At 39.1% G+C, this 23,937-nt stretch overlaps 1 protein-coding gene across 11 annotated transcripts in view; it reads left to right on the top strand.

Annotated features, from left to right (window-relative positions):
• Window positions 1-23,937, top strand: part of si:ch211-285f17.1 (sickle tail protein) — a 269,763-nt gene that overhangs the window by 210,633 nt on the left and 35,193 nt on the right. For 10 of the 11 annotated variants that reach the window (XM_037536688.1, XM_017715949.2, XM_017715948.2 and 7 more), the window contains 4 exons: window positions 5,888-6,618; window positions 8,916-9,026; window positions 9,339-9,388; window positions 13,218-13,381. In XM_037536688.1, coding sequence (XP_037392585.1) covers window positions 5,888-6,618; window positions 8,916-9,026; window positions 9,339-9,388; window positions 13,218-13,381 — 1,056 coding nt within the window. The remainder of the gene's footprint in view (window positions 1-5,887; window positions 6,619-8,915; window positions 9,027-9,338; window positions 9,389-13,217; window positions 13,382-23,937) is intronic. The other variant, XM_017715950.2, reaches the window with a different exon arrangement.

Below are 23,937 nucleotides of genomic sequence, written 5' to 3'. Positions count from 1 at the left end.
GCTAATTAACCAGAGACCTGCTTCTTATAGCACCAGGAGGAGAGGTTTTGGGCAGATGGTTGACAATGGTTTTGTTATTGTTTTTTCCCCACAGTATTCTTATTGTTTTTACTAAATTTACCTGCTTTTAGCTGCTAGTTATATAGCATATAGGAACTAGCACATCTCACCATCAGAAGAAATAGTTGAGCAGGCCATTTCTATTATATGTTATTTTATATGTTGTTGTTGTTTGAAAACAGTGTCTTTTTTAATCTTTGCATGCCAGGGAAGCACTGGTGGAAACTTTATGAACAACCTCAAGTCAAGAGAATGCAAGAAAACAGCGCGTTTGCATGACACACTTGCATTTTGTTATATTATCAGTGGAGAACATTCTGTTTTGCATGGTGGGGCCTTTTTGTCTTGCATATGGGTAATAGTAGTATGTTCTGTGCTTTATTTTATTTTGTTTGGGTTGGAGCAGCTTCACAGTTCTTGGTTTGAAGTCTCTCTGCTGTATAAATGGGTTCTTAGCCCCAGTCTTAACTGGAAATAGTACTGTATGATAATGATACACAGTAGGCACCATTATGTGGACCTTTTTATTATAACGATTTAATGATTGGTAACATTGCCCACTAAACTTTGGCTTCACCAAGTTTACTGTTGGTGCTATGCGTTCCTGTAGATAGTATACTCCTTATTTCTGTCAAACCCAGATCTGTTTGACTTGCTTGATAGAGAAAGGTGATTAATCCCCCCGGAGAACACATTTCCACTACTGCAGAGTCCAGTGGTGCTAGGCTTTACACCACTCCAGTTGATGCTTGGCCTTGCCTGTAGTGATTTTAGGCTTGTGGACAAGAAACTCATTTTGTGAAGCTTCTGATATACAGTTCTTGCACTGATGTTGCTTCCAGAGGCAGTTTGGAACTCTACAGCGAGTTATTCAGTTTGCAGATGCAGGTGTGAGTGAGTTTATGTGGTCTACTGCTTCATGGCTGAGCTGTTTTTGCTCCTAGACCCTTCCATTTCACAATAATTGTACATATCATACTGACTGGGACAGATGGTGAAATCTCGACCTGTAATGGTGAAATCTCAAACTGTACCGCGAGCCCGTTGAGCTTCGAGTACAGCTCAGCTTGACCCGCCATCCTTCAAGGCGCACGGAAGACAAGCGTCGAGAATGTTCTCTGTACTGGCACCCAGGTGGTGGAATGAACTCCCACTGGCTGCCCGAACAGCAGAATCTCTTGCTGTCTTCAAACGTAGACTGAAGACTCATCTGTTTACACAGCACTTAAATGAGCACTGAATTATAAGCTGCACTTATTTTATTGTACTGCACTGTGTATTGTATTTTATTGTATTGTATTGTATTGTATCTTATTGTTATTGTGTTGCATTGAATGGCACAGAGTTCTGCATTCAACTCTGTTTCTTTTTCTCTTGGTGTCTGCAGTGACATTTTGTTTCTAGCAGTATCTGAGCTCAGGACTGTCTTTTTCTCTAAGCTATTGGTAAATAGCAAAGATACTTTCTCTAGATTGACAAAGCACTTCTTGTAAGTCGCTCTGGATAAGAGCATCTGCTAATTGCTGTAAATGTAAATGTAAAATGTAATCCAGCAGTGCAGAAGTATCACCAACTGACTGCATGCTATGACCATAATAATAATAATGGAAAAAAAAAAACTTATAGTAAGTTCAACTTATAAAGTGCCAATCTCAAACCCTTTACAAATGTAGGGGGGGGGAACTCAGTGCGGAGAAGAGTGAAACTGCTGAGAAAGAGGTAGTTAGAGCTGGGTGATATGGCCAAAAATGTTATCACTATAAACAAAATTCATATTGTTCAATATTGATACATATCACGATAAATGTCAAATCATTATTTCTTTTCTTTAGTTTGAAGGCTGATTTTTGCTCCTGTGTTTTAAATTATCCTTTATGGTCGGACATGACAAACAGTCGCCAAACAATGGAAAATCTCGCCAGTCTGACATGGGAGAGTGGGAGAAAGTTTCTGTTTTACCAGCTGGAAAAGCATGGCCGCAGTTTTTGTAGTAAGCATGATAAAAACTGATTATGTTTAGCTGACGAGTGCTCGGCTATCCTGTTACAAATGTACAACAACAGTGCTAAACTGTTTAGTCTCTCAACAACTTAGTATGAACAGCAAACATTAACTGGCTTGGTAAGTCATTACACAGCCACCTAGCCAGCCTCACTCCTACTGCATCCGTATCACAGCATATCACAGTATTCAAACTACAGCTAGCAACGTCTGGATTTCTCTGTTCTGTTATAGTATTTGAGGGGTGAACCACAAAATATTCAACAACAGACAAATTTAGTCCTCCTTTTAGGTGTGTTTAAACTGAAAAAAAATGCTTTTGTGTTGTGTTTTATCCACAGTAACATCAATTCACCGTGTTGGTCGGTGATGGAGCACTGCTTCAAGTTAGCCAGCTGCTAAAAACAGCTTGCCTGGGAAGACTTTCCAGTACCCCAAAGCTTTTTCAGTTAATTTTTGTTTAAATCAGAATGCACTAATACTAAAATATGGTGGTTTGGTGCTACAGATGTGATTTAATGCTGCTAAAACTTGTTACGATGTACAGAAAGAGGTGAGTTCACCATAGGGCAGTACATTTACTCCGCTTATATTGTCACTCACACTTGGTCACAGGAGAAAAGATCGCCAGTCGCACCACTCAAACAGGGAATGTATAACTCCACGTTTGAGATTTTGCTAAAGTATATTTGGCGACTCCTTTCATGTATTATATTTTTTGTATTTAAATTCTATAAAAGAGCTACGCACCTACGATTTTAGTTTACTTTCCACCTATGTAAATGTGGTGACAATAAATGTGATTTGATTTAATATGATTTGATGCTGTAGGTAAATGTCATATACATGTACAAGCAACTAGACCACATGGCTGGGTGCGTTTTATTTCCAGCAAAGCATGAGCACACATGACCAGCTGTTTGAAGACTGAGACAAACTAATGAAACAAGTGAAATAAGCCCTTTTCACAACAAACAGAAGTACGTAAATGCTGGGTAAAACAAATTCCGTTACTGCCTTAAGAATGACTATTAACTATTATTGGATAGGTGAAAATAACTATAACCAAAAAGTTAGAATGGCCATGGTTGCTTGAAATGTTGAAAAAACTAGTTGGCAAAAATAAATACACACATAGTAGCAGGGGGCTGTGCCACATTGCCATTGACTGTAGCATCGCTGTGGAGGCTTTTCCACAACCACCAGCTCCCAGAAAAGTACATCTGCTCACCGCCTAGTGCTTGTCCTCTCAAGTGGCGACTGTTTTTGAGGGAGAAGATGAAAACTGTACTCTGAAAGCGTCTGGGAACCACACCAACTCCCATTAGACAGTTTCCCCTCAGTATGACAAAAGTTTATTCCTTCATCCTTCCTAATTGCAGAAACCCATTTTGTGTCTACTCCTTGTCAGCTGAGAAGCCATCGAAACTGAGGGAAGGTTGTTTTTGGTTGAACATTTGGGTGACCTCTACAAGCTCTACTTGGCCATCATTGTTATTGTTCTTGAGTACTTTTGCAGCTAACCCTAACCTGAATGATTTTAAAGAAATAGTTGGGCAAAAAATTATCTTCATCTCTTCTCCAAATGTACTTGATTAGTTAATGTTTGATTTACATTTAGTTATCTGCTGAAGTTCCAAGGCTAATGTAGCAACAAGAAAGAACAAATTACTTGCCTAATTATGACAGATAATTTAGACCATGAGTTTTAAACGTAATTAATACATTTGCTCAAGTGGTGTCAATGTTATGTTAACTACACAGTATGTTATTACAGTGTATAACATATTGTTATTTTAACAAAATTGTCCAAAGTTACATAGGAGACCAAAAAAGTCTGTTTTTATAGATTGCACAATATCATACACAGAACAATTCATTGCAAATTAGTAACTACTTTTCTCAAACTGTTAATCTAGTTACTCGTTGCTTCAACCTTATTCTGTAAAAACCCAAATAAATCTGTATCAACTGCACAAAACCAGTAGTCATTTTCAATAGTATACATGGAAAGAAACAGCTAGTAACAGCAGGCATAATTTAAAAGACCTGTCACTATCCCTAACTTTGCTCTGAACACAATCATTATTTCTGCTTGCTAAAAAATGCTAAAAAGCTGATGCTGTTTAAAAAACAAAAACTAGTCAGTAGAAATAGTTGCCGTAGTCAGCTGCCTCAAAAGCCTTAAAATAAAATATGACTATAAACGTTAGACTACAGAGCTGTTTTTGAATGAAAATTGAGTCTGGTATGTTTAGATGAGGCTGGGACTTTCTCATCTCCTGCCCAGGGATATTTATGTATACTTTTCATATTAGCTTGATTAGATAATTTGACAGTTTATTTAATTGGTTTACAGTGCTTACATGCCACAGTCGACTTATTCACAAGATATCACATATGGGCAAAATAAGTATAAGGACAGGGACATACAATCTGTGCAAAGGAAATTTTCTGTTCAAATGCACCATGCATAATTAGTATTGTTCTATTCAAAATGTATGTTTCTCACAAAAGCCATAGTTCTTATTACATCTGTATTTGTAATGTTACTTCTGCCTACCTTAAAGGGAAAGTAACCACATTACTCTGTGTAACTTTGTACTGAAATATTCCAAAACCTGTCATGTATTGATGTCTTGATTTATTTGCCACATTTTGGGTAAGTGGGAAAGTTTCCTGGACAAAATGAAGAGTGATTGCACAGCTTAAGCAATTTCCATATGTTTCCATATGGCTGTTGTCTTGCTTTTTGTAGCTTGACGAAGTGTTTTTCTGGGTTGCTGTTATATCCAAAGTGGTTGCTAAAGTGTTGTTAGATAGTTGCTGTGGTTTACCAGGTTTTTGCTAGTGTGTTACTAGGCAGTTGCTGTGGTGTCTCTGATGGTTGCTAGGATGATGCTACACTGTATTTCCAAAAGTATTCACTCATCTGCCTTGACATGCATATGAACTTGAGTGACATCCCATTCTTAATCCAAATGGTTTAATATGATGTCAGGCCACCCAGCTATAACAGCTTCAACTCTTCTTGGAAGGCTTTCCACAAGGTTTATGAGTGTGTTTATGGGAATTTTTGACCATTCTTCCAGAAGCGCATTTGTGAGTGCAGGCAGCCTAATTCATCCCAAAGTTGTCAGGTTGAGGCCATGCCTCAGCATCCGCTGACCTCGCTCTGTCATTTTACATGGCCTACCACTTCGTGGCTGAGTTGCTGTCATTCCCAATCATTTCCACTTTGTTATAATACCACGGACAGTTGACTGTGGAATATTTAGTAGCGAGGAAATTTCACGACTGGACTTGTTGTACAGGTGGCATGCTATCACGGTACCACGCTGGAATATACTGAGCTCCTGAGAACGTCCCATTCTTTCACAAATGTTTGTAGAAACGTTCTGCATGTCTAGGTGCTTGGTTTTATACACCTGTGGCCATGGAAGTGATCACCTAAATTGAATGAGTTGGATAGAGTGTATGTACTTGCTGTGGTACAAGAATGTTAGGCAATTTCAGTGGTATCTCACATGGATGCAAGGATGTAGCTAGCATACTTGTATTATTATTAGCAGCTTGTAAGTGGATTACAAACTTCTGTCCACACAATTGTGCCATATGTTCTTTTGGGGGGGGGCGTCTTTTAAAAATCTTTGTGCGAGAACTGTATGTCAGTTGGAAAAAGATGTGCCCAGGCTTTGCAGTACACAGTCATTAATTATATTTTTTGCTAAAGTACACTCTTATTTGTGGAACTTGTGTCCTGTATTTAGAACAGAAACATCCTCTTTTGTCAGTTTTTTAAATGTTTCCCTCTTCCTCCCTACAGATGCACAAAGAGGTAGTGTATGTAGGCCCTCCCCTATTGAGACAGCACTCGCTGGGCCCCTCTCTGCCCCATACCATGCAGGGTTCAATGCCCCCCCCTACGCCTCACTCCATGCCACCATCGCCCTCACGCATCCCATTCGGTCCTCGAGTCTCAGGCGGAGCCACAACCATGCCCCGGGAGAGGTCAGGGCACAACTTGGCCACAACCACCCGCTCTGCTTCGCCCTGCCCAAGCGCTATTCTGGAGAGACGTGATGTGAAGCCAGATGAAGACGTAGCTGCCAAGAGCATGTCGCTGCCGGCACGTGGTGAAGGCCTTTATGCTGACCCCTACATGATGCAACATCCGGACATGGTTGACCATGCTTACCATCGCAGCCCTGTCCGCCCCTATGGCCCCACAGGGAAACCTACAGAGCCAGTGGAACATCCCTCACTGTTCCGACAAAAGAGTAGGAAGCACGCAGACAGCCAATTGCCCACACTAGGCTCCAAGACTCCACCCCCTTCACCACACAGGATGGGAGAGATGAGGGTGATGGACATTCATGGTAGCCAATCACAAGCAGCTCCCCTGGAAAGGTCCTCACCTATCAGGCAGTCTTTCAGAAAGGAAGCACCTGTCAATGTGGAGATGGTGGTGAAGGGCAGGAGTGTCATGGCATCCCCCGGCACCCCTGACCTTCAATCCCACTGTCCTCTGGTCCCATCTCCTGACCCTCAGACACGGTAAGTCTGCTGTGGAGAAAAGACATAAGGAATGAAAGGGTAGGCATACTAACATGCTTCCAAAGCACACTTAACATGCACTTGTACATACTAATCTTGAATCCATTGCATAACTTAGTATGTTCCTCCACTGCATCATGATATACCAATATTTCTAACTGCATCTGGTGCGTGTATGTACCTTTTAAAAACGCATTGTATCAGTTTCACAAACCCAATAACATCTCTGTGTTTGCAAGACTCACACAGCTGTGAATGGAAATCTATTTTGGGTGGGGTGTAGGGTAGTTACTTTATACAGTTATACAGCACAAAGCACAGTGAGTTAGAGTACTTACACACACACAAACACACACACACACACACACATACACACACCTGTACCTGAAATGCTATACTGTAAAAAACTTAGAGACATCCCTCCATTTATTTAATTTCCAGTCAAATGGCCATCAAGTTAAGGTTATTCGTTTTCAGAAGATACTTGTAATACAATAATTCTCTTTCATAAGGAGAGGGGAAGTCAAAGGAAAAAAAAGACGTTTCCAATCTGGAGTTTAGAAGATTTATTAAAAACCATGGAGAAAACTGTACTGCTGACAAAACTGTCACCATCAGAAAACATTGTTTAAAGCTTTTATCTTCGAGAGATAAGAGAAAGTCATTGTCTACTACAAACTAAGTTGTTTTTGAGCTCTGCATCTGCATATATTACCTTGAGAAAAAATGGTTGTCATTTGCTTTAAACATGTGAGACTAAGATTTGACTCTGTGCTTAGAAGCAAACACCACTATGTTAATATTAATGGTTCTGTGATTTCCTTAGAAGTCTTGCATAGGCTGAAAAAAAGCCTCTTGAACTTGAAAAGGTGAAGAAAACAAAAACGGAAAACTTTTTATTTTGTGCTGGCTCAGACAAAGGCACAGTCCATATGACCACCTGAATAGCCTAAAGCTGGTAACGCAGGCTAAAAAGAATTACACGTAGTCAGCTGTACGTGTGAAATATTGGTGGACAGCTGACTGTGTTATGTTATTAGCCTTTGCTGTGTCCATCCTGGGCTCATGTTATGTGAAGTGGTGGTTTCTGGGTTTTCAGAAATTAAATTCTAGATATTTTGGAGGTAATTCTACCTTGATAAATGTTATCACACTTACAGCTCTGTGCAAAAGTCAGATGCCTCCAATCATTTATTTAACTTATTTATTTACATTTAACTCCTCAAATTGGCATATTTAACATTATATTAAAGTTATGCAGAAACCTCAACAACTAAGTGGAATATCAGTTTTTAGTGTAAACCCTTTGCCTTTATTACAGGTGTCATTCTTTTCAAGAGACTTGCTTATAGTTTTACGAAGACATGTGCAAGAATATTTTCTAAGTTCAATCTTAGAAGTTGGTTGCATCTTTTCCCTTTCACATTCCACATAAACCCACATTCACTGACACTAAAGTCTGGACTCTCCATAGTATTAAGTTAAGTTGTCTTCTCAAATTGGAAAGATGAACAGAAACGCCTGTGGAGTTGTTTTCAAGATTTGAAGCAAGAGTGGAGCTTTGTTTTCTTCTCTCTCAAAGATTAAAGCATCAAGTACTGTTATTCTGATGTAGACAGTTTTTTAAACTCCAATTTAAAAACTCATATTTTACTTCACTGACTTTTCTTGATGAAAATGAATGACTTGCACTTAATACAAGTGATTGCTAATTGCTTGTCTATCAATATCTCTTGTAGACCTGTGACCTGTTGTCTCCACTGTTAGTTTACTACTACTTAAACTGTTTGAACTCTTCTGGACTAATGCACCATAGGAGAGTGAAGGGAACAATGTTTTTTAGGAGTATGTCCCATTCTCAGTAAGGATAAAATTATTTATAAACTATGGGGGTACAGACTCACATACCCAACCAACTGGGATATCATAATTTCCTAGCAACACCTTAGCAACCACCTGGAATTTCACAGGAATGGCTTTGTCAAGTCATTTTAAAGTTTGTTTATGAACTTTCTCTGTCCAGTTCAGATTGCAGCTCTCTTGTAATTTTAATTTTTTATTTTTTTTGGATTTTGATTGATATAAAAACAATTAATTGATTAACCTTATCAGTGACCCTCACTAATACTGTTTCATTTGGAAATATGTCACAGTGCAGAAAGGAAATGATCTCTCATTTCCATTTCATATTGACTGTTAATCTATATGGGCATTTGCCACAACATTTTCACATCGGTCAGGCTTTAACTTGCATACATAGTCAGCTTAGCGAGCATATGTTTGGTGTCTCTGTGCAGAGAGAGAATGAAGGCTATGGAGGAGCAGCTGGCCAGTCTGACTGGCCTTGTGCAGCATGCTCTCCTACAGAGCCCAAGCGTTAATGGCTGCAGCAGCAGGGAGCAGGCCAGGTAAGCAGGGCAGGTTAGGTGGTGTAGTTTGCAAGCCACAGCCTGTCCTCTGGGGAACAACTTTCAGCACACTTGAGTGACTGGATTATATTACATAACCACTAACTGTCATGCACTGACTACTCATGCTAACTGCACTTATTAATATAGCTATGAGTTCTAGCCAGAGCTTGTGCTAATGTAACTTGCAGTGCTGTGTTTTTCTTGTGGATTGTGTGTGTGTGTGTGTGTGTGTGTGTGTGTGTGTGTGTGTGTGTGTGTGTGTGTGTGTGTGTGAGAGAGAGAGAGATAATGTATCTTCTGTTATTTCAGTGATCGGTCAGTAAAGTCGGGGTCACCCGTTCACAGCACATCCAGCCCAGGTGAGAAATCTCTCTCTCTCTCTCTCTCTCTCTCTCTCTCATTTTCTTGCACTGTTCTACACCTGTTCTAGATAATCTCTTTGTTTTTTTCTTTCTTTCATTCTTCTTTGTTTAGCTTTTTCCTTTTTTGTTTAATTTCTTTTTCTTTCTTCTATCTGCATTTCTGTTTTTGTTTTTTTTTCTTCTATCTGCCTTTCTTTATTTTTTTTTTCCTCTCATTGTTTCTATGATCTCTCTTTCTGCCTGACTGTGATCATATAGCTGTAATGCAGCCTGAAATGCAGCACACATCAGCAATAGACATGAGTGCAACAGAAAAATCTGATCTCTCTCACACCATTCAGAATGTTCTTTCTTTCTGTAGTTTCTTTTTCTTTTTTCATTCTAATTCTTTCACTTATACCATTCAAAACAGCAGCATATCATGTGCTCACTTCCACTCATTACAAAAATGGTGCAAGTTACTAAAAAAATCAACAAGCCCACACACATACACTTTTACTGTCACACACATATGTGCTTATTAAAAGCATTTAGTCATGAGCTCAACACAACATACATATATACATACACACCCCTTCCTGATTTCTTATTCTTTTGCATGTTTGTCACACTTAAATGTTTCAAATCACCAAACAAATGTAAATATTAGACAAAGATAAGACAAGTAAACACAAAATGCAGTTTATAAATGAAGGTCTTTATTATTAATAGGAAAAGAAATCAAACATATGGCCCTATGTGAAAGTGATTGCTCCCTAAACCTAATAACTGGTTGGGCCACCCTTAGCAGCAACAACTGCAGTCAAGCGTTTGCGATAACTGGCAATGAGTCTTTTACAGCGCTGTGGAGGAATTTTGGCCTCTCATCTTCGCAGAATTGTTGTAATTCAGCCATATTGGAGGGTTTCCAAGCATGAACCGCCTTTTTAAGGTCATGCCACAGCATCTCAATCAGATTCAGGTCAGGACTTCAGGTCAGGCTAGTCTAAAGTCTTAATTTTGTTTTTCTTAAGCCATTCAGAGGTGGACTTGCTGGTGTACTTTTGAGTTACTTTGTTTCTCGTTTGTTCCTGAATTTCTTTAGATTGTGGCATGATGTCTAGCATTTGAGGATCTTTTGGTTTACTTAACTTTGTCAGGCAGGTCCTATTTCAGTGATTTCTTGATGGAGAACAGGTGTGGCAGTAATCAGGCGTGTGATGGGTGTGGCTAGGGATATTGGACTCAGATTTCCAAAGATGTGATAAATCACAGTTAATTTATGTTTTAACATGGGGGCAATCACTTTTTCACACAGGGTAGGTTTCACACCTGTAGGTTTGGATTTCTTTTTCCCTTAATAATAAAGACCTTCATTTATAAACTGCATTTTGTGTTTCCTTGTGTTACCTTGTCTGATATTTACATTTGTTTGGTGATCTGAAACATTTAAGTGTGACAAACATGCAAAAGAATAAGAAGTCAGGAAGGGGGCAAACACATTTTCACAACACTGTGTGTGTGTGTATAAAAATATACACACACACATGCACGCACACACACAAGCACACACACATAAGGGGTGCAGCATCGCAATGAGGACATGAACGATTCTGAATCAGTTCATAAATATCAAAAATAAATTTTCTAAATAATTAATTTATAACATAATGACAGAATGTAAAAGGTGGAACTTGAAACTGGCTAAGTGCAGTCCCCGGACAGTCTATGGCAGCACATATGGATGAGTGAGAAATCCGACCAGTACCCTCTGCATTTAAAGCCAGGTTAGCTCAGAAGTCACAACCCAAATGTTCAGAAGAGACATTTTGTCCTTTGTACAAAGTCAAACCACCTTGGGAGCCACAACATTTAATGCCCAGTATGTCTCAGTATGTGTCCTAGGTTAGTATAGCCTAAAAAATATAAACAAAAATGCAGACATACTTTGTTCTGCTTTAAGTTTTAGCTGTATCCGCTTTCCTCCCACCTCTGCCGGAAAACTTCTTCTCAAAACTAGAAGTTTTTTGTAAAATGTCTCTCATTGTTCGACTAATTTATGAAGCTAAAATAGCTTTTTATTCTCCAGCTTCTCCTTCGAATTTTCAAGTTCCTTCTTAAAATCTGCCTAAGGCGCCGAATGTAACTGCTGCACCATTTAATGTGGAACGGGAAAATTCGAAAGAGAAGCGACTTCATCTTAGCAACTTCTTAGAGAGAGGCAGTCTGTCAGATTTAACGTACCAGGAAACAACTGCAGTGCTTATAAATGTGAATGTCTATTCGTCTCCAAATGTTTGTCTTAAATCTCTTTCTTTCCGTTCGCTATTAGCCAGGCGAGTCTTCGTTGCTATGTGACCTGCGTCACGTCAGTTCTCAGTCTTTGAGGCAGGGTTTTCGAGCTATATTGTACACTTTGGAGCCAAGATTCAGTGTCCAGTCTGGAAAATATTTTACTGACACAGGACGGCTGTAATATTCTGTATGGACATCCATTATCACTGGATCTTATTTCACCGCAATGCGCACTTTATCTTAGATAAGTGGCCGCAGCATTTCAGTGAATGAGAGCCTTCCAGTTCACTTGCCACATCACTTCCATTTGATTTATTAATAAAAGATATTGGAAGCATTATGGATCATTACAAATACTTTGCTTTAAAATTACCAAGAAGATTAAAAAAAGAAAGAAAAAGATGCATCAAGATGCATTGATAATCGTTTTATAAATGCATTGCAGCCTTCTGAATCAAATCGAATATACAGGGCAGTCATGGGCTGGAGGTTAGGGAACCGGCCTTGTGACCAGAAGGTTGCCGGTTCGATTGCCGGTGCTGACAGTACATGACTGAAGTGCCCATGAGCAAGGCACCTAACCCCCCCACTGCTCCCCAGGTGCTGCAGATAGGGCTGCCCACTAGTGTGCTCACTAGCCCCCTAATGTGTGTGTGTGTGTGTGTGTGTGTGTGTGTGCTCTCACTAGCGTGTATGTGGAGTTTCACTTCACGGATGTGTTAAAAGCAGAGGTGAACTTTCTCCATTATGGGACTAATAAGGGTCTCTTAATCTTAATTTATGTATATAGAAGAGAAGAAGACACAGAACTATATACAAAGAAATATACTAAAACATACTAAACAGGTAGTGAATAAGTACGAATGTGTGCAGTTTTGGTATGAATTAGGTGGATGATATGGCAAAAATGTAGTTTTATTTCTAACATTTGGTAAGCAGACAAGCATTACCACAGTTTGTGTTCAACATTTCTTGCACTGTGCTGTATTGATTCCAATTAAACAGGACTAAGTGTGCTCTCTTTGTAATTGAACATGCACAAAAATATATTGTGACGTAACCTGATGTAACATCACAATAACTATATAAATAAATAAATAATAAATATTTAAAAGTAACTAGGTTTGATCCAATGTTGAAGTGTCATTACCATCACCATACATCTTTGTCAACAATTGTGTGGTGGCATTGACAGTTCTCACATTTTCCAAAAAAAAGTCTTCAACTTGGTAACTGAACTCAGTAGACAGCTGTCAATACATTAGACATAGAGTTAGACATTAGACATGCATGCAGAAGTACAGAAGTATAGATACAGAGGGGAATCCTCAGCCCTGTATATGACAGTATTCTAAGAAAAACTGAAATTTTGGTGAGAAATAATTCTGAAATTCTTTCAAATATAAAATTCTTTAAATATAAAAAAAAATGTAAATAAACTGTTAACTAACCTAGAAATGCAATATCTGTATTCAGGAGGACAAAAGAAGTTCCTTTAGTTGAACAAATTTTATTTATTTATTTATTTATATTTTTTTGCTTGTATATTTAGGAGACTCTCCGGTGCTTGGTCCCAAAAATGCTATAAACCCCCCTGAAAGAAGCCCAGCCTCAACTTCGCCCATCAGCTCTGCCCCCCTACAGGTGAATCTCCTCCAGTTGAGGAAAAATGTCTCAGAGCTCCGTGTCCAGATGCAGCAGATGAGACAGCTACAGGTATAAAATTAATTCAGTTAATCAAATGTGGTGTACATACAATACTAGACAGAAGTCTGAACTCATGTCACAACATAGCTGATTTATTTAGGGAGTTTAGGGGTATGTTTTTTAATGGCTTCAAAATGCCTATTCATCATAAACTTTTAGAGTAGGAGTAGGTGTAAAGTTTATCGCAAATGGCTGTTGGTTGAGTTGGCAAACAGTAGATCTGTTACTTCATAGTACATTCAGCACAGATCTTTTAAGAATTAAATACTATATCTGTCCACCTACATAGATCACAGATTAATACACAAATAAAGGCATTGAAGTCGAGCACTGCTTCTTCTCTCTCTTAGATAATATACAGGTGCTAAATATATTATTCACACTTGCAGCGTCATTATTGGCAATAGGGATACCGATACTTACGATCATTACCACAAAGCAGTTTCTCACGCGCATGCAGGCTGATGTGTGCATTCATGCCAGTAGACAAAACTTAACAACATATCATGGTTGAGAAGGGGTTACACATACTTGTCATGGTTTCTGATACATAATTAAAGACATGTAGCTCAATTTAGAAAGATATTTATTTACAATGTACACTAAACATGTTAAATAAGGTAACTAGCAAAGATACTTTCTCTAGATTGACAAAGCACTTCTTGTAAGTCCTTCTGGATAAGAGCTAAAGGCTGTAAATGTAAATGTAAAATAAGCTAACTTTAGCAACTTAGCTCAATGACTGAGTCATGTTTCTTTCAGTAATCCCTTATCTCACGATATCACTAGCACTAGGAGAGTGAAGAATAGCACAAGGTTCCTCTGAGTCAAGATGCCATCTTTTTTGAACTGCCGCTAAATCAATGGACAGCTAAATGAACTTGGAGGAGAACGTTACCACCAGTTCTGTTATGTTCTGTATTGTGGGGAGGGCCGTCCTTTCCACCCATAGAGGGCGAGACCAATTTTGTTCTCTTTGATTCCTGGCCATTCACAGCTGTAGCATCATGGAACTCACAGTCCTCTGGTAATGCAGCCTATGCTTACATGGTTGCGCCATTTGGGGACCTGTGAATGACCAATATTTGCTAAACTCTGCCAATCTGAGATATAAGCACCGGTGTACATATTTTCACACAAGTTCAGATATCAAACAATATTTAGCACCATTTTTACAGAGAAGCTGCTGTGTCCTTACATGAACAAACCGCTAGTGACCATGACTCCCACAGGCCAAGTCAGGCCCATAACACATTCATGTTTGGCCCGAGAAATTATTTTAACAATTATTGATAGCCTTTTTCACCCTGCGATCCATTACAGCCCCCAGCATGCACTGCAATGTGCATTCTGATCCCCAACAGCAATCTCTAGGTCAGCGGTTGCACCAAAGAAACGATCCCTGTTGTTTAGTTCAAGCATATAGGCAGTTTTTTATTTAGAATTATTAAGTATTCAATGCCAATTCTGCTTTTGCAGCTTTGGCACATTTTAAATATGCAATGGCCCATTTGGGTCATGGCAAAATGTTAAGTAAAAATGAATCAAAAATACATGCTTTTGACACCCCTGCACTAGTGTATCTATTCATTCAGTTCTATTTTTTGTGCAACAAAAGTAATTTGCATTTACTTCAGTTGTCAAATCTGGTTCTTTTTTCTTACAGTAGTAAATATTATGTGTAGTAAATAAACAAAAATGGGTCAATCTTAAGCAACTGAATTTTTTTATATGTGCACACAATATGGGCAGAAATATTGGAACATCTACAAATTACACATTGAGGATCTCACAGAGGATCCTTTATGACATCCTATTCTAAATGCATAGGATTTAATATGGAGTTGGCCCCACAGCTTTAGCAGTGGTGGGCCAGTCAAGTTCTTCCACACCAGACTCACCCAACCATGCCTTTACGGAGCTTGCTTTGTGCACTGGACAATACTATTGTCCAAAATGTCTTGGTATGCTGAAGCATTGGTATTTCCCTTCACTGGAACTAAGAGGCCTAGGTCAACCCCTGAAAAACAACATTATTATTATCTCCCCACCACCAAATTTACAGTTGGCTCAATGCGTTCAGGCAGATAATGCAAAACCCGGATTCGTCCATCAGATAAAGATCTTCTGCTCCAGAGTCCAGTTGTGGCGTGCTTTGCACCACTCTATCTGACCAGAGGAGATTTGCAGTTATTGAGTCAGCAGAGCGTTGGCGACTTTTATGCACTATGTGCCTCAGTACTCAGCAACTCTGCTCTTTAACTTTACGTGGTTTGCCACTTAGTGACTCGGTTGCTGTGGTTCTAAATCACTTCCAATTGACTGTGGAATGTTGAGGAGGGAAGAAATTTCACGAACTCACTTTTTGCAGTGGATCCTATTACAGTACCACAATTCAGTGAGGTTTTTTAGAATGACTCATGCTTTCACAAAATTTTATAAAGGCAGACATGTTTCTAAACATCAGACCAAATGGTCTCAGAAAAAAAACTGTGAAAATGATATACTGGCATATGTATGGAGAATATACAATAGGTATAATGATAACAAAAGTTATTTGAACCAGTATAGGCTCAACCAAGCTTGCGCTTGGTCTGATGCCTTTTTTCTGAGGTTGTTTGATCAGAGGCCGTTTTTCATCAAGTTTCAAGTTTATTTGTTATTTGCACAACGTGTCAAGACATTTATGCATTGAAATGCTTGTGGTGAGTAAAAAAGTTATATATATATATATATATATATATATATATATATATATATATATATACAGTATATATTTTTTTATACATATATATATACACACACACTATAAAAAAATTTTAATATATTAAATATATATAAGTCTAGAGAAAATATACACAAAATATAGAGACAATATACACAAGACATAGAGGCAGTATACATTTTAAAGTGACTTGAGTGACTGTTATTGTTCTTTAAAGAGGCTTAGTGTTAAGGCGTTACTGTCCGTAGCAAAGTGACTGACTGAAAATGGTAGTTGGGGAAGGACCTACAGCTTCACAGCTTGTTCGGAAGCCTGACAGCCTGTGGGTAGAAACTGTTCATTAGCAGGGTTGTTCTAGCCTGGATGCTGCGGAATCTCCTGCCTGATGGCAGGATGGTGAACAGGCCGTGTGATGGGTGGCTTCTGTCTGATCAGATCTTTTTGATCTGGTACATGTCCTGTAAGGGTGGTAGTTTGTTGCCTATGATGGCTTCTGCCGTCCTCACCACTCCTCTAAGGGCCTTGCGGTCGCAGACGGTGCAGCTGCTGTACCAGGCCAGGCAGCCTGTAAGGATGCTCTCTGTGGTGCACCTGTAGAGGTTGGTGAGGATCTGAGGAGGCAGACCAAACTTCCTAAGCCTATAGTGTATCACAATAGTGTTGATGTGGTGGGTCCAGGTGAGGTCATCAGTGAAGTGTACACAGAGGAACTTCACACTGCTGACTCTCTCCACTTCGGCTCCATTGATGAACAACTAGTGCTAACTAGTAAGCAGTAATGTGTATAGCACTGGTCATGTGTATAGCACTAGTATAGTTAAAAGGTCTCAGATGGCTCCCATGTGTCCTTCCACTGTACTCTGTACTACACTGTTACTCCACTGTATGACACACTAACACAGACACAAAACAGTCATGGACAAGTAAACATTTGAGGATATTCACCCTCTACCTTGCCCTTCCGTGGAAAGGGACTGTCGCTGACCAGATATTATTTGGGTGGTGGCCATGCTATGAAAAAGAAATAAGAATGTAAACATTGAATTTTGACTTTAGTTTTGACACAATACACATTTCATGAAAGCAAATGTGAAAGTGAAGCTTGTTTTAGCTTCTCCATTTTAGATATGACCATGAAATACCAGAATAATGATTTAATTTGTTTTAAACATATATTTTTATTTTAGTTACAAATGACTCATCTTTATGTGGAAAATTAAATTGCAAATGTAGGTATTTCATTTCATTTTCTTGTTTGGCCGAATATTTGTGCAGATGTTTGGAAAATGAAATGGCAAAAAGAGGTTTGCATTTACATTTTGCTTTATTGATTTGCCGCCCATATTTCTTGTCTTTTCCTGAAGCTGATCACAAATTTCTTGAATGGCTTTGTCCAGTACACCAAAATACAATTACTTGTAGTAACCTGTAGCAGACTCAGCATCTGATACAGTCACTTTCACTTTGCCAGACCTCCTCTATGGACACTGTGAGCCTCGGTAGTTGTTTTGAGTACACAAGTCAGAGTTCCACAGTTTTTGAAAGTAGCTATCTGTTCCCATTGTTTGCAGAGTAGAGACTGTGCTACTACCAAGACTCTTGACCACAGCATAAATTAAACTTATTCAATTCAAGTTTATTTGAATAGCACTTTTTACAATGGTGTTGTCACAAAGCAGCTTTACAGAAGTTTGAAAACATACAGTTATAACATATCCCCCAGTGAGCAAGCCAGAGTTGACGGTGGCAAAGAAAAACTCACTCAGTCTGGAGGAAGAAACCAAGACTCACAAGAGACCAATCCTCCTATGGTCACACAGTATTTACAATTTAATAAGCTAAATAGCAAATAAAAGCTAAGAGGATCTCTGTTTGAAGACTGGATGGTAAAGCTTTAGAAACTGCACTAGTAGAGGCAGTTTCTGATTGAGTCTTTATGAAAAGTGGGAGTGAGCTGAAAGAATCTCATCCTATCTCAATGGTGATACATCTGAATGGCACAGTGATGTAATTGAGGGTGTTGCAGTTGGCACAAATGAACAGGAGAGTGGGTTAGTGATGGTGAGGAGGAGGCCCTGATGGTCAGTCTTTAGCAGGATGGGAGGGCAGTCATTATCTCAGGAAGAGTAAAGAGACAAAATTAGTTCTGCTCAGGAGTATGACTGTAATAAATATGATTTCCCCCAGAGTGTGGCTAGTGACTCCAGCAGATCTAACTATAACAGCATAAACTAAAAGGAGAGAACCAGAAGAGAACATAGCCTATGAATCACTGGATCTCCTGCCTTTATCTAAAGGGGAAGACTTATTATCAAAAGCTAAACTAAACAAATATGTTTTCAGTCTAGACTTAAAGGTTGAGACTGTGTCAGAGTTCTGAACATTAACTGGGAGATTATTCCACAATTTGGGGGCTTTGTAAGAAAAAACTCTTCCCCCCATTGAAGTCTTCTGAATTTTAGGAACCAGTAGAAAACCAGCATCCTGGGATCTGAGTAAGCAAGGCGGTTTATAATGGGAAATAAGATCTTGCAGGTACTCTGGTGATAGACCATGCATTGCTTTATACGTCAATAATAGAATTTTATAGTCAGTACTGAATTTGACAGGAAGCCAGTGTAATGCTGATAAAACTGGGCTGATGTGATCAAATTTTCTGGTTTTAGTGAGTACTCTAGCTGCAGCATTCTGAACTAATTGAAGTTTATTTAGGTTCCTGCTGGAGCATCCTGACAACAATGCATTACAGTAGTCTAGCTTTGAAGTTATAAAGACATGTACCAATTTTTTAGGCGTCATGTAGGGATAACACATTTCTTAACTTAGAAATGTTTCGGAGGTGAAGAAACGCTGTCCTTGTAATATTACCTATGTGTTGATTAAACATTAGATCTGAATCAGTCGTGACACCAAGATTTCTAGCTACTGAACCAGGTATTACAGAGAAGTCAGCAAGATTTTACATTAAATCTGAGCATTTATTCTGAGCAGCCTTTGGAACAAGGAGGAGAACTTCTGTTTTAGTTGGATTTAAAAGAAGGAAATTCTGCAGCATCCAGTTTCTTATATCTTTTACACAATCTTCTATTTTATTTCATCTGGATTTATTATCTGGTTTGGCTGATATGTACAGCTGTGTATCATCAGCATAGCAGTGGAAATTAATTCCATGTCTACTTATAACTAAGCCTAATAGTAACATATATAATGTGAATAACAGAGGACCTAAAACAGAACCTTGTGGAACTCCATATTTCACTTTTGTATAATTAGATGGTACATTATTTAATTGTATGAACTGAAACTGGTCAGTGAGGTAGGTTGAGAGAATAGAATGAATTATTGTATCAAAAGCTGCACTTAGATTGAGTAGTACCAGCAGAGATACGTGGCTTTGATCAGAGGCAAGAAGAAGATCATTTGTTATCTTAACTAGAGCTGTCTCTGTGCTATGGTGGGGCCTAAAACTGCATTGGAATTTTTCATGTATGTTGTTCTTATATAGATAGGAACAGAGTTGCTGAGCTACAGCTTTTAATAGAAATAAACGATAAGTTGGAAATAGGTCTGTAGCTTGACAATTTGCTGGATTCAAGATTTGGCTTTTTTATCAAAGGTTTAATCACTGCTAGTTTGAATGATTTGGGTACATGGGTACCTAGGCTAAGAGAATAATTAATTATTGTTAACATGGGTTTAATTATAGCTGGTAGTACTTGTTTAAATAAGTTTGTTGGAATCATGTCATGTGTGCATGTTGCAGAATTTGAGGAAGATATTATTTTTTCTAGTTCTGACTGAAGCGGACAAAATGTTTCCAGTCTCTCTTCTATAACCACATTTTGTGTTGTTTCAGCCAAACCAGATGATGAGTAAGTTACTGGTATCGGTTGAACTTTTGTTCTAATATTCTCGATTTTTGTTATTTAAAAAGTCCATGAAGTCATTGCTGCTATGGTTGGCGGGTATTTGAGGTTCAGATCCTGCCTTGTTTTTGGTAGGTTTTGCGATTGTTCTAAATAAGACTCTAGGATTGTTTTTGTTGATTTCGATTAGTGAGGACAGGTATGCTGAGCGTGTTTTGATAAGTGCCTTTCTGTACCTGCTAAGGCTGTCCTTCCAAGCAGAGTGAAATACTTCCAGCTTGGTTAGTTGCCACTTGCGCTGTAATTTCCGTACTGTCTGTCTTAAGGTGGATATTTCATTGTTGTACCATGGAGCAAGCTTTTTCTGTTGCATCATTTTAATTTTTATAGGTGCAATGTTATCTAAGGTTGATCGAACATATTTTCTAGGTAGTCTGTTAATGTGTCTAGCTCTGTTGGGTCTGATGAAGGAAAAACTATGGTTAATAAGCCTGAAACGATTTCAATAAAGTGTTGAGCTGTATGTGGCATTATTGAACGCTTCATGCAATAACTTGGTGATGTATATACATTTTCCCTAAGACCTAGTTCATATGAGATTAGGTAATGAACTGAAACTACTGAAGTTAGATAACTACAGTTAGATTATGTATGTCAACACCTAGAGTCAAAACTAAATCTAAAGTGTGATTACAGTAATGTGTAGGCCTATTTTGAGTAAAGCCTACAGAGTCTAAGATAGATGAGAATGCCTTTTTTAATGGATCTGCTGTGTTCTCAAAGTGAATATTAAAACCTCCTGCAATTATTACTTTCTCGGTGCTCACTGCTAGGTCTGCAACAAAGTCACTGAATTCTTTTAAGAATTCCGAATAAGGTCCTGGTGGCCTATAAATACTAATTAGGTTAAGTACGCTATTATTTGTGATTGGATTGGTTATGTTTATGAAAAAATTCACTTAATGAGAAATATTCATCAGGTTTGATCCATGTTTCTGTGAGACATAATACATCAATTTTATGATAAATTATTGTGTCGTTTACAATGATAGACTTAGAGTTGAGTGATCTTATATTTAACAAACCAAACCTTAGTTCAGAGATGCTGCAGTTAGACACTGGATCTGATATTTTTATATTAATTAAGGTATTTAAACAAACTGATGGAGATTTTCTAAGTTTGTGTTTAATTCGGGGCAGTGAAACAATCTCAGTAGAGTCATACCTAGTGACGTCTGAAGGCAGCAAGCGGACAGTCGGTTTAGCCTGGTCCCGGCTCTGGACAGTCAGCAACTTTCTATCCTGCTCTATCCTAACTAACAGACTATGGGCTATGCTGCACGTTAGCAGAGCGGCGCCCTCCCACGTGGGGTGAACACCGTCCCGCCCTACAAGACCAGACTTCCCCTCAAACTTGGACCAATTATCTGTAAAGCCCACATGATTTTCTGCACACCACTTGGACATACAGCAGTGTAGCGCCCAAAGCCTGCTGTAAGCTTCAGCACCCTGTCGTTTTGGAATAGGGCCAGAGCATATAGGGCCACGGCATCGGACATCGTATGGGCTATTTTGACCACCTCTTTAATATTACTCTTAATATTAAAGATATTAAAAATAATATCTTTAATATTACTCTTCAGACTGCCGCCTACAAATATCATTGCCACCTACATGAACCACTATCCTCGAATAACTGTTCTTTGCTTAAGGCTGCTGCTAATGTCTGGCGCCCTGGCTCCTGGTAAGCAGATAACTCTAGCTGCCAGTGCCCCTAAAGGAGTAGCTAATTTCATGTGTTGCACAATAGAACTTCCTATAACCAGAGCACCTCTGACAGGCTCCTCGGTGGGTGTTTCACTGATTGGAGAAAACCTGTTTGACACGTGAATAGGTGGAGTGTGGTGCTCAGGTGGGCTAGCTTTAGTGTTAGCTTTTGCTTTGTTACTATGCCGCCGAGACATCACCCATTTGCCCTGCTGCGGGGGCTCTAATGCCGGAGTTGGTGGGGCACTAACTCTCCTTGAGGCACCTGGGGTAGATAATGCTGAACTCTACTCTCTATCCCTGATTAAACCCAGGATGCGCACCTCTAACTGATTCACTGCAGTGCTTTTGATAGTACATTGCATTGCATGAAAACTCATCGGAAACTGGCCCCTAGTGTTCTGGAGATTAGTCTTTATACATAGTATTAACGAAAGCTAATATTCCATAATTAAAGTGAGTTGACAGAAATTGCAACCATTTTTGGCTTTGTAGGCAAGCATTAGGGTTTTAAATCTGATGCATGCAGCTACAGGAAGCCAGTGAAGGGAGCGCAGCAGTGGGGTGACGTGGCTGAACTTGGGCAGATGGAAGACGAGTCGTGCTGCCGCATTCTGGATGACTTACGTGGGGAAATGATGGCACCAGGTTACACTGGGAAGCCGGTGGAAGTAGTATGATGCTCTGGACAGTGTTCTGCTAGGAAACACTGGGTCTGGGCATTCATGTAGATGCTAATTTGACCTGTACCACCTACCTAAACATTTTTACAGACAGAGAACACCCTTTCATGGGGGTGGTATTCCTGATTCCAGCAAGAGAATGAGCCCTGCACACATCCGTTCCAAAAGGGCTTGAGAAACATGATGATGACTTCAGTGTTGCTTGGTGTCTAAATTTTGCATATCTCAGTCCAGTCAAGCATCTGTGGGATGTCTAGAACAAGACGTTCTTAGAGGGCTTAAAGGATCTGCTGCTAAAGTCTTAGTGTCAGGGCACAACAGGGCACCTTCAGATGTTCATGCCTCAGGGAGTCCAAGCTGTTTTTGGAGCATGCAAAGGACAAACAGCATATTACATGTTAGTCATAATGTTTTGGCTCGTCCGTGTATATTTGACTTGGACAGAAATCAAAATAGATCATAGAAATGGAAAGCTCACAAATTTTTAATTAAGGAATCCCAAGTTTTGGTTATTGCTGTACAGTACACAGCAAAAGAAAGATACTGTGCTGGTACATTTTATGTTCATCAAGTTACAAACAATGTTAATGTACCCTCAAAGGTCCAACAGTGGTTTTACCTTAGGTGTTGTGTACCTTAAATAGGTTTTTCCCAGGTGAACAGTTTGTATTTGTACTTTTTAATAACCTAATGTTTTCAAACAGAACAATAAAATGTATACGGTGTATGGAGTTCACATAACTTTAAAATACAAACCCAATTCCAAAAATGTTGGGACACTGTAAAATGAAAATAAATAAAAGCAGAATGCAATGATTTGCAAATCTCATAGACCCATGTTATATTCAGGAACACAGAACATATGTCAGATGTTGAAAGTGACATTTTACCATAGTGACCACTACATTTTACCAAGTGACATTTTACCTTACTTAAAAGGCAGCAATGCATTTCTAAAAAGTTGGAACAAGGCCATGTCTACAATTATGTAGCATCTCCTCTTCTTTTAACAACAGTCTGTAAATGTCTGGGAAGTAAAGAGACCAGTTGCTGGAGATTTGAGAGAGGAATGTTATTCCATTCTTGTCTGATGTATGATTCTAGCTGCTGAACAGTCCTGGGTCTTCTTTGCTGGATTTTTCATTTCATGATGCGCCAAATGTTTTCTGTTGGTGAAAGGCCTGGACTGCAGTCAGACCAATTCAGCACCTGGACAGCTTGTTGTTGTGATAGATGCTGTGTGTGGTTTAACATTGTCTTGCTGAAATATGCAAGGCCTTCCCTGAAAGAAATGTTTGGATGGGAGCATATATTTTTCTGAAACTTCTGTATACTTGTCAGCATTGATAGTGCCCCACTATCACTATAAGCTGCTAACATCATATGCACTAATGCAACCCATCAGAGGTGCAAGGTTTTGAACTGTGTGCTAACAAGATGGATGGTCCCTCCCCTCTGGAGTTCACAGGACAAAGCTTCCATGGTTCCCAAAAAGAACTTCAAATTGTAAGTCATCTGACCAGA

Source organism: Pygocentrus nattereri, chromosome 3 (assembly GCF_015220715.1).
Source record: "Pygocentrus nattereri isolate fPygNat1 chromosome 3, fPygNat1.pri, whole genome shotgun sequence".
Lineage (NCBI taxonomy): Eukaryota > Metazoa > Chordata > Actinopteri > Characiformes > Serrasalmidae > Pygocentrus > Pygocentrus nattereri.
This window is presented reverse-complemented; position numbering and strand designations above follow the sequence as displayed.